The 14,849-nt window shown below is 38.8% G+C and overlaps 1 protein-coding gene across 3 annotated transcripts in view; it reads left to right on the forward strand.

Annotated features, from left to right (window-relative positions):
• STXBP5 (syntaxin binding protein 5) overlaps positions 1 to 14,849 on the forward strand; it is a 109,400-nt gene that overhangs the window by 27,399 nt on the left and 67,152 nt on the right. For all 3 annotated transcript variants that reach the window (XM_059830195.1, XM_059830203.1, XM_059830206.1), the window contains exons 3-4: positions 461 to 542; positions 1,413 to 1,513. In XM_059830195.1, coding sequence (XP_059686178.1) covers positions 461 to 542; positions 1,413 to 1,513 — 183 coding nt within the window. The remainder of the gene's footprint in view (positions 1 to 460; positions 543 to 1,412; positions 1,514 to 14,849) is intronic.

The raw sequence follows: 14,849 nt of genomic DNA on the forward strand, positions 1-14,849 counted from the left end.
TTATTCAGCTTTTCTTTCATCTGTAAGTAGTGTTTGAAAAGGAGAGAAAGCTCCTTTAGCACTTGAAAAATGGGATCATTTGATTATGATGCTTGTTTAGATTCACTTCCTTTTATACTAGTCCTGATATTTAACATGACTAAAATAACTGCTTCATCATTCTCTCTTATGGTGTCATTGATGAATAATCCCTTAAATAACTATAAGTTAAGCAGTTATACATAATTTTTGTATTCCATGGGGATAAATAAGATGGGACTTTTAACTTCTTTGTGTTACTTTGTGTTATTTATACATGATTTTTTTGGTGGTCACTCAGGTTAAATATGTTGAATGCACTAGCTAGAAGCAGGATGTTAACCTGTTTGAATGGGGTATTACTGATAGTGACAATGTTGGTTATGGTGTTTGGGTTTTTTCTATGTTACATACAATTATTCCTTAATGGTACCAATTCCAGCTTTGGCAGGCCAGGAGTAGAATGCTACTGCCAACATGACAGCGGAGCTGCAGTAATCCAGCTTCAGTTCCTAATTAATGAGGTTAGTAAAATGATGAACATATTCAATAACTGAAAAAAATATACTCTCTATCTTCTCTGAATTTCTCATTAAGCAAGCATCAAAATTAGCTAACACGAGTTACTTAGCATGAACGGCAAACAGTAATAACAATTATAAATAAATTAACTTCTTTAATTTTAGAAAATGCTTGACTAACTGCTGAAAATATGTTCGTCTCTAGAGTACTCTTTTGCTGTAAGCAAGAACTTTTTCCAATGAAAATTTATTCATGTCATTGAACATTGCAAGTAATTTCTTGAAGTGGTAAAGTACATTTTCAATAGTACTAACAGTTTCAGTAGGTAGTTAATTTTATTTTGATAGAGTTACTGTTTTAGACATGAGCTGAGCAATAATCCCTAATCTGATCCCTCAGTAACTTCAGGTGTGTTTTTTCTGTGGGTGTAGCAGCCCAAATCTGACTGCAGTGCTTCCTCCTGAGCTAGCTGGGGCAAGATTTGTAGAGGGACTTCTGGCTCAGAGGAATCGTGAAGTCAAACCTCACTAGCTTTGTCAGCACATAGATATTAGCCGTTGAGTTTATTGCTTAATTTCTCTACAAAGGTGGGCATAAGGGAACTGATGTGCACATACTGGAAAAATCTTCTCCTTTGCCTCACCCCTCAGTATAGCGTGGAACCAAATGGGATCACATGCCATTCAGCTCACTCACATCAGTTATCTCATTACCACTACTTAGAACTTACCTGTGCTATGGTGTTGATGCACATGCTTATAAATGTTTTTTTCATCCTGCTAGCACATATGTAATATATTTCTGCTCTGATGATGATATATTGTTACTAGGGTTGTAAAAATAAGTTGACTAAAACTTTTTCTGTCTCATAGGGAGCTCTTGTGAGTGCCTTGGCTGATGATACCTTACACCTGTGGAACTTACGTCAGAAGAGACCTGCTATACTTCATTCACTCAAATTTAACCGAGAACGGTAGGGATTGGATTATTATTGCTTTGCCCCTTACCATCACACTATGTGTTATTGTAAGAACAGATTTATTAATGCACTTCAATTCACAACTTGTTAAATAATTGAAACTGGGTTTGCATTTGGTTTGAGTTGCAGGCTGTTATTACCCAAAGTACTTGTGAGTAGACACACTAGTGACCTAAACTGAGATGACTTTTCTATCACTTTGTATATTGCATTGCTGAACATCAATTTTCCTGTCTTTTTAAAACGTGGAGGGGTAGAAGACTTTCAACGTATGTCTCCAAAGAGATTTTGGAACAAAAGAAAGTGTGTATGTGTGCACCAACAAGACAACTGGAAAACTACTTCAATTTTTTAACTGGAAGTTTTTCTTCCCTTGATGACAAATCGGAATTCTGCAGTGTTAGAGCTCTGTGTGTATCAGAGAAGCTGAAAACAACGTGCATTTTGACTAACAGTTTTGAGATTCAAGTAACAGTGTTGTAAGCAATCTAGGGAGACATTTTAGATTAAATTTCTAAAAGTTGATTAACTTAATGTGTGTCCTTTTTTTATCTAATAACAAGTAGTCCTTCCCTTTTGGGAAGTAGCCCTTCTTTTCCAGTGTGCTTCAGAGATGGACTGCTTGGGGACCTCAAAGGATACTAGCAAGAACACAGAATAATCTGTGACTTATACCTCTGTGGAATAGGGCAGGAAGTAATAAGATTTAAGTAATTGGTACCAATAGAAAGAGGAAAGGTAAATATTTATGTAAAACCTTCTCATGTCATGCAAAGTGCTAAACAGACTGTTGGGTGAGTTATAGAGTAACCTTGTTGTTTTAAAGAGCAGGTTATAAACAAATTTGTCAGGAGTAACATAAATGCAGATTAGTGGTGTTTTTTGGGGTAGAGGACTGTGATTCTAAGTCCCTTTTGAGGTTGTTTCTATGATCACTGTGTATAAACTTTTTACCAAGGCCTGTGGGGATAGGACAAGGGGTAATGGTTTTAAACTGAAAGAGGGTAGATTTAGACTAGATGTAAGGAAGAAATTCTTTTACTGTGAGGGTCATGAGACACTGGAACTGATTGCCCAGAGAAGTTGCGGATGCCCCATCACTGGAAGTGTTCAAGGTCAGATTGGATGGGGCTTTGAGTAACCTGATCTAGTGAAAGATGTCCCTGCCCACAAGGGGTGGGTTAGACTAGATGGTCTTTAAAGGCCCCTTCAGACCCAAACTATTCTGTGATTCTAAACTGTGTTGCACAAAACAGAAAGCTCTGACAGAGCAAAATTCTCTGCCCCAAGGGAGTGACGGTGTTCCTTTATGCAGCATAAAAGTCAAATGGACAGAAATGCAATTCACAACCTCTAGTTTAATGAGAACTGTCCAACTATAGGAGATGCAGTGGTGTATCCAAATGAAACTTTCTCCCTCTCCCTTCCCCCTTCTTTCTTAAACGACTTTTCTCTTACCTGTAGTACCTACTTAAGTGTCAACATAAAATTCAGATTTGCAGCTTGAAACTATGCTTGGACATTGGCTTCTATCTAGTGCTTTAAAATATATATCTGAGGAGGTGATTCTGATTGTGTGCAAATCTGTTGGAAGCTGGCTTAGAGTCTTAGACGTATGGATATCTTTGGCTAAACAGAGTGGAAGTGTTAAACCATCCTTCTACTGTAAACGTGGTGTTCTTGCTAGCAAAACCTGTCACAGGGCGTTGAACTGTGTACTCTTGCCAGAAAGAAGGGCAGGGGTAGAAGGGAGTCTAGGTCAGTCATGTCACTTCAGTGGTTGTATTTGTTATTAATTTTGGACAGAGGACTTATTTTTCCAGGAAAACCTGTGCCTTGCTAAAATAGGTAATGAGCACCATAGTTACCAAGTGGTGAATAGTTTGAGACAATGTGTAGTTTGAGACAATGTGTAGTTTGAGACAATGTGTAGTTTGAGACAATGTGTAGTTTGAGACAATGTGTAGTTTGAGACAATGTGTAGTTTGAGACATCCTTTACTGGATGTGGCGGGGAACATTGTCACGAAGGATGAGGAAAAGGCTGAGGTACTTAATGCCTTCTTTGCCTCAGTCTTTAATAGGCAGACCAGGTATCCTCAGGGTATCCATCTCCCTGAGCTGGAAGACAAGGATGGAGAGAAGAACAAACTCCCTGTGATCCAGGAGGAAGCAGTTAACAACCTGCTATTCCACCTGGATACCCACAAGTCTATGGGGCCTGATGGCATCCACCCAAGGGTGCTGAGGGAGCTGGCGGAGGAGCTTGCCAAGCCGCTCTCCATCATTTATCAACAGTCCTGGTTAACAGGGGAGGTCCTGGATGACTGGAGGCTTGCTGATGTGATGCCCATCTACAAGAAGAGCCGGAAGGAGGATCCGGGGAACTACAGGCCTGTCAGCTTGACCTCGGTGCTGGGGAAGATTATGGAGAGGTTCATCTTGAGGGCACTCACAGGGCACGTGCAGGACACCCAAGGGATCAGGCCCAGCCAGCACGGGTTCATGAGAGGCAGGTCCTGCTTGACCAACCTGATCTCCTCCTATGACCAGGTGACCCGCCTAGTGGGTGAGGGAAAGGCTGTGGGTGTTGTCTACCTGGACTTTAGTAAAGCCTTCGACACTGTCTCCCACAGTATTCTCCTGGATGAGCTGGCGAATCATGGCTCCGACAGGTGCACTCTTCGCAGGGTTAAAACCTGGCTAGACAGCCAAGCCCAGAGAGTTGTGGAGAATGGAGTGAAATCCAGTTGGTGGCCGGTCACAAGCGGAGTCCCCCAGGGCTCAGTTTTGGGACCGGTCTTGTTTAATGTCTTTATTGATGATCTGGATGAGGGGACTGAGTGCACCCTCAGCAAGTTTGCAGATGACACCAAGTTGGGAGGGAGTGTTGATCTGCTCGAGGGTAGGAAGGCTCTGCAGAGGGATCTGGACAGGCTGGATGGATGGGCCCAGGCCAATTGGATGAGGTTCAACAAAGCCAAGTGCCGGGTCCTGCACTTTGGTCACAACAACCCCAGGCAACGCTACAGGCTTGGGGACGAGTGGCTGGAAAGCTCCCCCGCAGAAAAGGACCTGGGGGTGTTGGTTGACAGCCAGCTGAATATGAGCCAGCAGTGTGCCCAGGTGGCCAAGAAGGCCAACAGCATCCTGGCCTGTATCAGAAATGGTGTGGCCAGCAGGAGCAGGGAGGTGATCGTGCCCCTGTACTCAGCGCTGGTGAGGCCGCACCTCGAATCCTGTGTTCAGTTTTGGGCCCCTCACGACAAGAAGGACATTGAGGTGCTGGAGCGTGTCCAGAGAAGGGCGACGAAGCTGGTGAGGGGTCTGGAGCACAAGTCTTATGAGGAGCGGCTGAGGGAGCTGGGGTTGTTGAGTCTGGAGAAGAGGAGGCTGAGGGGAGACCTTATCGCTCTCTACAACTACCTGAAAGGGGGTTGCAGAGAGGTGGGTGTTGGTCTCTTCTCCCAAGTGACTAGCGACAGGACAAGAGGAAATGGCCTCAAGTTGTGCCAGGGGAGATTCAGGCTGGATATTAGGAAAAATTTCTTTACTGATGTTGTGGTTTAAGCCCAGCTGGCAACTAAGCACCACAGAGCTGCTCACTCACTCCCTCCCCAGGTGGGATGGGGGAGAGAATCAGAAGAGTAAAAGTGAGAAAACTTGTGGGTTGAGATAAAGACAGTTTAATAGGTAAAGCAAAAGCCATGCAGGCAAGCAAAGCAAAAGAAGGAATTCATTCACCACTTCCCATGGGCAGGCAGGTGTTCAGCCATCTCCAGGAAAGCAGGGCTCCATCATGCGTAATCGTTAATTGGGAAGACAAACGCCATTACTCCCAATGTCCCCCCTTTCCTCCTTCTTCCCCCAGCTTTATATACTGAGCATGACATCATATGGTATGGAATATCCCTTTGGTCAGTTGGGGTCAGCTGTCCCTGCTGTGTCCCCTCCCAACTTCCCGTGCACCCCCAGCCTACTCGCTGGTGGGGTGGTGCGAGGAGCAGAAAAGGCCTTGGTGCTGTGTGAGCCCTGCTCAGCAGTAACTAAAACATCCCTGCTTTATCAACATTGTTTCCAGCCCAAATCCAAAACACAGCCCCATACTAGCTGCTATGAAGAAAGTTAACCCTATCCCAGCCAAAACCAGCACAACTGAGAGAGTGGTAACACACTGGAATAGACTCCCCAGGGAGGCGGTGGAGTCACCCTCCCTGGAGGTGTTCAAGGAGCATGTGGATGTGGCATTGTGGGATGTGGCTTAATGGGCAGGGTGGTGTGTTTTTTTGTTTGTGTTTTGTTTTGGTTTTTTTGTTAATGGTTGGACTTGATGATCTTACAGGTGTTTTCCAACCTTAGTGATTCTGTGAAGGGTTTATTCTTCTAGTAATTTTAATCTTAAAGTATCCATTATAATAACATATAGAAGTAGCCAGAACACTTAAGATCCCAGAACCATACATTGTCATTATTGTCACTTATTAAGTCATGCTGGATGACTGTTAACTGTTTTCAAATATTCTGTTTTCTTTTGACTAGTTTATAAAATAAAGCATAAAATAATTCCCTAGTAATGGGATTACACTTTATTTTGATTTTGAACTTTAGAGAATTGCACAAATTAACCATTGACTAATTCTAAATAGGTATCTTTAATTACTAAGAACTCTTAGTGTTATAATTATACCTAATAGGTTTGATACATTATGTGAATTTGAAGTAAATGGGCTTTGCTTAGGTCAGTTTTATGATGTGCATTAACTACTGAGTTTATTGAAGAGTGTTCATGAATAAAACTGGGTCTTCTCAATTCACAAGCACCAGTTTGTTAGATACCTAATTAATAAAACCTTTTAAATAACTTATGTTGTGGGGTTAAGATTTGCTCATAAGGATAACTAACTTTTCAAACAGGAATTATTTAAAATATTAAATAACTACAACAGAGCTTTGTAGCAGTATCTTCTCTAATTTAATTTGCCAGCTTGTGTAGGGAATTTCAATATCTTGGAAATGAGTTTGGGTAAAAGAATAAATAAGTTAACAAACTGGAAAAAGTGTCCTTGGAGGGGAAACAAAGCCAAATCTTACTACATGACTGAAGCAACTATTCCAGTCATATCAATATTTGTTCTAGGACTCTGTAGATGCTAAGGTTTAAAATTATGTATCTGATTGGGAGTACCTGGAAGTGTGTTGACATTGCGGAAAAGCAGTATTTGTGTCGTGTTTACACAGGCCAATTGTAATTCAGATTTTGTTTCCAAATCAGAGTTTAATATGTAAGGATATAGATGTGAACTAGAAGGTTGTTTGTAGCATAGAAAGCTAACTGTAGCAGTTAGCTACCGAGATTAGAGGATATTCTGGTCTTCAAAACTGTTTTTGAACTATGTTTAAAAAAATAAATTAAAAATAAGTGATAAGGCTATGACTTATTAATGAATTCTAGATTATCCTGGCACAGCCTTTTACCAGCTCTGGCTAATTTCCTGGTTTTAGCCATATGCAAAAATTACTGCCCAGTGTTTAACAACGCAATTTCTTGATTTCATATTTGTTTTTCCTGTTGGTAATCTAAGTTTGGCTAGCTTGCTTTCAGGCCTGTTTTGAATACCTTTCAAATAGGGAATAAAAACCAGACATAGCTTGTTTATAAATGCTTGTGTCATGTGTTAAGTATTTTGTATACTTACCTGACAATTGAATTAGACTGTTAAATTGCCTGTAAATTAATTCAGAATGCAGTCTCTAGTATATGACTGGAAAGCGCTGTAAATTCTTGCTCTTCTACTGATGAATTTTAAGAGCAGGGAGTGGTGAGAAAGAGTTGCTTTTTCTTTTAAAATAATTCTGTGCCCATTACAGACTTCGTTCTGAGCTGTGGAAAATGTCTTCATTGGGTAACTTGCAGCTTCTTATATTTGAGCAAAACATATCTTTAAAAGTAGTGGCCAAGAGTCTTTAAAGATGCTGCTTTCCGTTGAATCTTTAAATGAGTTGAGTATCTGTAGATAAGAAACTGTCCATTTAATAGATTCATAGCTCTGACTTCCTTTTGTACCAATGATGGTTAGTAATTTGAAGCAAGTCTTCTGAACTGGTGATTGATGAAGTTTTTGATGTATAACAAATCTGTTAGTTGAAATTACTGGCAAATGTCAGAAGCACAGTGCAAAACAAGCTAGTTTTGCAAGTTTTCTAGCCTTTTGTTCCTGTTGCATTTGTGTGGGTTTCGCAGCTGCTTCATGTTCTAGTTACCAAACAAAAGTTAGAAGATATTAAACCAATGTCATACTAAGCTTGGCCACTGTTCCTTGACTGTGGGAAGCAGTGTGTAGGGGCCAGGAAAAAATTGCATAAGGATGCCTCTGTGTGTGGGGGTTGCTTGCATGACTTGTTGTGCAAGTTAAAAGTGTATTAGTAGTACCTCTTTGCAGAACGCACAATTCAGTATGTGAACTTATTTAGTATTCTAGGTTTTGTACTTTTCAAGATTTCTTCAGTGAATCACAATTCTTTGTCATCTACATACCTGTATAAATATCCTAAACATGATAAAATTTTTGTGTGTTCACATTTAATGCAAGCCTCATGTCAAATTTGTTTTGCCTTAGTAGCAAATGTAAATGTTAGGCTAGATTAAGTCTGAAAGAAGCATAGTTAACACTTCTTATTAGAGTAAATATTGAAAGCTTGTTGTGAGATAAATATTCAGTCTGGCTTTAGTTTTCTTGCCATGCAGGAACTATTAAACTTTGTCTAAGGTGTGAAAGATCAAACACACATCACTAATGAGCCAGGGACTTTCACAAACCAATTTTGAGAGGGTGAAGTAACAGACTAAATTGATTTTAAAAAAGAAGTGGTTTGGAATGACAAATTTGAGTCTCCTTTTCTGCAAACCAACCCCCAAACCAACCAGCTTTACGTAGAAGTGTGAAAAACTTGTTATCTAAGTTATCTAGTTATCTAAGAATTGCATCCGTCCTGAGCTGAGATTCCCTGTTCTAATGCCAAAAGAAATAGTTTACTTGCTTTATGACTTAGCATAGAGACAAGAACTAGAATCCTAGCATAAAAATAGAACAGAGTGTTTAGTGTGTGGGTGCTTTGCATATCGATCACTGAATGCATTGATAGTAGTTTAATTTTTAATATGTCAGCTTTTGTGCTGTGGGATTAAATAGTTTTCCTCAGCATGAAACTGCACAATTCAGAGTTAAAAATTATGCTTTAAGTATCGCTGGGTTTGTATCCTGCTGTAAACAGCAACTTTAGCATTGTGTTTAAAACTCAAACTCTGTCTACAGTGAGTGAGTGAAAAATCCCACTTGTGTTTACTACTTGTTTATTAATAAGGCTTTTAACTTTTATTATGACACATACTTTACCTTGTTAGATACTGCAAATTTGTACCCAGCCTGTGCAGATGTTAGTTGTGAGAGAATTTTTCCTTCCACATCACTGAATTTATAAACTGACCAATTCTGCCACTTTGTGGATAGCAGAAGGACATACAGGTTTTCTTGCCTGTGAGAGCAGGTGATGATAGATATCATGGAGTTCTGGTTGTGTTTTTTTCTTCTCTTTTCTGTGTATCAATATCACTGTTTCACTTCCAGCCTTTCAGGACTGACTTTTTCCCCTTTGTCCTATGTGTTTTGGGGTAGGATTATAGTATAAGTAATAGAAGGATTACAGGTACATATCCAGACAATACTTCTGAAGTTAAATATTTGGACTCTTATGTGTCATATATTAAACTTGTACTGGGTATATCATTGACTCCAAAGTCTTTCACACATAACTAAGGGTTTTTTACACTTTTTAAACTGGCTTTCTTGAGTGTGAAAGGAAATGATCTCTGGGTCCGCTTGCCTTTATGGTATCATATAAATCCTTCTTTTACCTGGTGGGCTTAAAAATGTTAATGGTGATTCACTAGATGATGTGGTTAGGAGTTATACCTTTTTTCAGTAAGTCAGCAGGAGAAAATTAACTTTTTGACTTTCTGGATTTGCTGCAGATGTGAATGTCTCCTTCATGCAAGATCAGATTCTTTTGAAAAATGTTTTCTTGAGGCCGTGCATGCACGTGGAGTCCCACATGTCAGTGTGGTTGATGGAACTGCAGTTGCATCAGTTATCTTCTGCTGCCTTTGGCACTGAGGCAGAACCGAAGTGCTGAGTCCTGTTACTCTGAGATTTCACATTTCTAAGAAATGGTTTTTAAAAAACTGTCTCCATTGTCCTCTTAGCTGTTTTTCTTGCACACTGACTTTCACAGTGGTATGAGGCAAATAATGGCCAACTGCCATGTTCCTGGGCAAAATTCAACCTCTAGTCTTTAAGCCCTGCTTGTCTGACAGATTTTCTTCATCAGTGATGGGCATAATTATGTCTCCTGTGGGAAAGCTACATCTGACATGGTCATTTTTTAAGTTGTAGTGTGTGACTTCCCAGATAGAATGTTCAGCCTGAGCTGCTACCCAAGTGTCTTCTGATGCCAAAGTTCTGATTACTTTAAGTCATGTCAGATATACCAACAGGAGCTCATAAATATGTAGTGCAGGGGATATTATCAGTGGTAAGAGATCCTCAAATCTTTAGGGTATTTGGTGTGAATTCCTTCAATATTGAAAAATTTTCTTAGTGTTCTTAATCGGTTGCCTCAGAAAGCATGTGTGCATTGGTCCTTTGTCAGTGTTACAAGCTGTGAAGCAGCCCTTTTCTGTTTGTGTGTAAATAAAAACATAGAGCACCTTTCTGAATGAAATACAACTGAAGGTTGAAAAGCCATCTTAAAACGGAGAGGTAAAATGTGACTCCATAAAGGAAAAAACATGTGAGCCATGAAATATATTAGGAACATTATATCATAAAAATACAAATACCTGCAGCAACCTAAAAAAAACCTATAAAATTGAGCCTTTTTCTGGAAAACTATCTAAATGGCCCCAGTATTGGTCACATCAGTGGTGACAATTTTCTTTCTGTTCTTGGCTCTTGCTTCCCCATTACTCCATCTTGACACCACTAGTGTACACCACAACTCAAATACTGACCATAGGTACTTCTCAGCTGCCTTTAAAGGCAGCCCTTCAAGTGAACGTATCTGAAGAGGCATCATTTGGAGTGTTGTTATGGGATATAAATGGAATTGAAGCACCTGGTCCAGTTTCTATGATATACTGCATTTATCCACATAGTCTTTTGGGGGAACAATTTTGGTATGCGTTCTGCATGTGCCTTCTGTCCCTTCAGGCCTTTTTCGTACAGGTAGGTATTTTAAGCTTATTGCAGTTACCACATCTGGAAATAGACCCCTTGCAGCAGTATGGCAAAATCACAGCCACTGCTTGCTTCCATCAGTATGTCATTTTGACACTGGCTCTTAACTTTTTATGCCCATCGAAGACTTGACAAGAGACTGTGGACATGGAGTCTAGGCTAACAAAAGAACTAAACTTTTCAGCTTCTGAATTTTACATGGTGGCTATCTCATGCATGAAAGGCTGAAGCTAGAGGTATGCAGAATACGACTTTGGTAGCTTAACACTTTTCTTTTTAGAAAATTATTTTGCGTATACAATAACGATCTGAGCAGCTAGTGTAATTACAGTAACTGCAGACCTATAATGATAGCCTGAGGTTCTAAAATAGTTTTAATGACTTAAAAATAAAACCTGTTATCAGTGTTTGTCATTCATCAAGTATTTGTCACTGTGCTTTGTTAAAGCAGTGGAAAATTCTGAAGAACATATTATAATTCATAATGCAGTAGACTAAGGAAACGTAAAGATTAATTTAGAAGGATTTCTGTTGTGATCATACACTCAAGATAACAGCCTGTCATTTTTACTTAATATTTCCCTTAAAAGCCTAATTCTTTGACTTACATATTAATTTAATAAATTGTATTCTTTGATATTTCTCTGATTAAATTCCTCTAGGGAATACTATAATTTGCTATAATAACTATTTTGATACACATTGTGAAACAAACACAATTAAGATTTTTTCTTAGGTTTTCTGTATATATTTTGTTTTCTTGAACTGTTGGTTCAACTCTTACAAATTAATTCCACAGGAAAGTGGAATTTCTTGTGTGCTTTTCTTGGACGGGAGTGACAGGGGAAGGAGTGGCTTTTCAAAAATGTATGCAGTGAGGAGGAAGATTTTGTGTTTAGGGAAATGTACAGCTATAGTAGAGTTTAGAATGACCCTGTTCTGGGGTTGCATAACAGCACCTCATTTTAGCAGTGATGTTACTATATATTAAAATCATACTGTTGATTTCAGATTTAAAAAAATAATCTCTTAAAGCATTGCTTTTTTTCTATAAAGGGATTTTTTCTTTGTACAGATATGGGGAAGTGCAATATTTGGAATAAAGTGCTGTGCACAATACTTGCATTATGCTAAAAGTTCAATCTGCCTCACAAAATGTGCTATACTTCCTGAGGTAACTGAAATTTTGTTGGAGATAATGTGAGGAATCTGTTGTGCCATGAAAGAGCTGCCTGCAGAAGCCTGCTTTCTGTGATCCCTGGCTTAGACAGTCCTAGGCTGTCTCTTCAGATGCACAAAAATGGTCTATTATTATTTTTTAATAGATGCTTCTGTTCTAGTATTTTTGGCCAGAATGGCTTGATACAGGAGAGGAAGCGTATGGTACTCTGCTTTTGACTAATACATTGTTTTCAGGCAGTTGGGGTTTGTGTGCAAGAAAGACTTTCAAAAATTTTTTACTTGGGTTGAGTGTATCTGTAGTCTTTCAATCTGTTCCCACACTTACGTACGTATCCATTTGTGGGTAGGGAGGGAGGGGGAAGAATCCTTGAGTTGTAGAAATGGCCAGAGCATTATATGGCAACTTCCGCTTCTGTTGATCTTAAAGTATGTTATGGATGGAGTATATTATTCTAATCTTGTGGTGGCAGAAAGAGGTTTCTGAAAGAAAAATCTGCATCTTTTCAGAAAAAAATATATGCTGTCCTTGACCAAGTGTTAAATAAGCAAGTATTGCCTCACCACCAAGAAGGCCCTGACCTTTTGCTTCCATCCTCCAGAACAAGTTTTAATCCCTTCATTCCTCTGTCCAATTTTCAATGGAGCAAATGAGCCACCAAATGTAGCCTCTATGTTGATATGCTAGTATGTCGTCACTGGTCCTTCACATGGTCATAGCTTTACTGAATTTTAGTTTTTAAGAGGGCTGTAACATTTGCAGTGCTGTTTAAAATCTACATAATTTAACGTGAAGCCTTAATCACTGAAGAGAGAGAAGCTCAGTACGTGGACTTCAATGTTGGAAATACTATTCTGTAAATTGCTAAAGCAAATGCAGTTATCTGGAATGAATCACTTTCACAAATTCAATTATATTTTTGTCTGAAGTTGGAAGACATACTTTTTCTGTTAAGAAAATAAAGAAATAGCAAATAAAATTATATTTGCAAATGGAGTAACATTTACCACATTCAAGGTGAAATGGTGATTCTTTAATTATGGCAGGATCAGCATGACATTCCTTTTGGATTTGATTAGTCAGTTCTGTGAAACATAAAAGCTCTTAAGAATATTTTTTAGGTTACATAAAAATCATACAAGACTTTTTTTTTCCTGATTGTAGAAGACTGGTAAAAGCACACTTTGAAGGTTAAGGTAAAGAACCCTGGTTTATACATGTCTATACTTAACAATTTTGAAATCTCTTCAACCTCCTGCCTTTGAGAGTTTGTAAACATTTTGTGAAGTTACTCGTTCAACTCTAATTTACTCTTGGTGTGGAATCACTTCATTGCTTGCTGACTCGTGACAAAATTAATTGCACTTGCACAGACGAGACAGTAAATTGAATATAGCTGCATATTCAAGAAAAGCATCAAGACGATTGAGGAGTTGGACACTTCAAGTGTTGCACTTTTCATATAGCAATCAAAGTTGCAGCTGCAACTTAGATTTTTGCCCACCTTTAAATGACATGAAATAGACTGGTTTTTTTATAGTGAAAGTGTTGGATGACTGTAATTGACAATATTAACTTGCAGATCAAGTCAGATAGGCCCATGACTCTGTGCCTGAATATTATTTCTGGCTGCTAGGCCATGTTTTTAGATCCAACTGATCTGGCTGCCAGCTGCTTTCTGGCATGTGGAGTCCTGGCACAAAAGAAGCTGTGGTGTTGCAGAGTGCTGAGAGTTTATGTTTTCATGCTGCGTCTTTCCCCTTCCCCATGACCTGCTTGTAGTGGTGGAGCTCTGTTACTGGGCAGTAAGGTTTTGGGGCCTACCTAGGAAGTGTGTGTACAGATGTATGTGATTTAGCTTCCAATAAAGTATTTTTTTTCAAGGATGTTGGGAAACTCAAGTCTTAAACCTGTGGTGTTTGCAGATTATTGTGCTTAGTAAAAATGTTACAACCCCTACAAGTTCAATGAGTTGGAAGAGCATTTTAAATCTTATAGTCCTTTTTCTGTGTAACATCAATGAAAAAAGTTAGTGCAGCCTTTTGGCTTAAATATTCAAGCACAAGAAATCAAGCAAGTTAGAAAATGGGGAAATTGAAGATTTACTTGAGCAAACTGCATTCCCTAACTAGAAAGAAATTAGTGATATAAAAATTGAAGTGGTACACTTTTGATCCAGGTAGTATTACTACAGAAGCCTTAACTTTCTGAAACCTGTAATACAAATTAACATCTTTTCAGCCATTAGCGATTTTTTTTAATTGCTACTGTTAACTTCAGCACAATAAAAAAGGCTAAGTGTGTATATACAACATCTAATGCAAAGGATCTAAAGCTGTTCTTTGTATAAATAATTAACAGGCCTGTGAAGTGCTGTATGGATTTGGCGAGAAGGGAGCCCAACTGAGAGAAAACAAGAACAAGAAATCTGTAAAGCTAAGGATTAGAGCTGACAGAAGAAATTTGCATTGAATAATTATTTTACCTTATCACTGAAACATTTTTGAAAGCCCAGGGTTGATAGTCCAAGTAGTTTGGCAATTTCTTTCAATATTGGACCCTGTTAGATAAAAATGGTTTAGAGTTTACAGTTTCCAGAAAGTTTCTGGACTCTAATTTCAAGTTAGTATTTCTGTTGTATAGAAAAAGCAATTCTTTAGAAGCTTCAGTTCATACAGACATTATTTTCTTACCAATTTTTAAGAAATATTAAACAATAAGCAGGACCCAAGAGGACAGAAATAACCAAGTTTTCAAATACTAATATTTGCGCTGGAGCTGTGGTCAAAGAAGAGTTCTCTGCTGGTACAAACAGTTGTTAGCTTTTGCGTTTTGTTTGGTACTTCCTTCTAGCAGAT

Source organism: Gavia stellata, chromosome 2 (genome assembly GCF_030936135.1).
Source record: "Gavia stellata isolate bGavSte3 chromosome 2, bGavSte3.hap2, whole genome shotgun sequence".
In the NCBI taxonomy this organism is placed as follows: domain Eukaryota; kingdom Metazoa; phylum Chordata; class Aves; order Gaviiformes; family Gaviidae; genus Gavia; species Gavia stellata.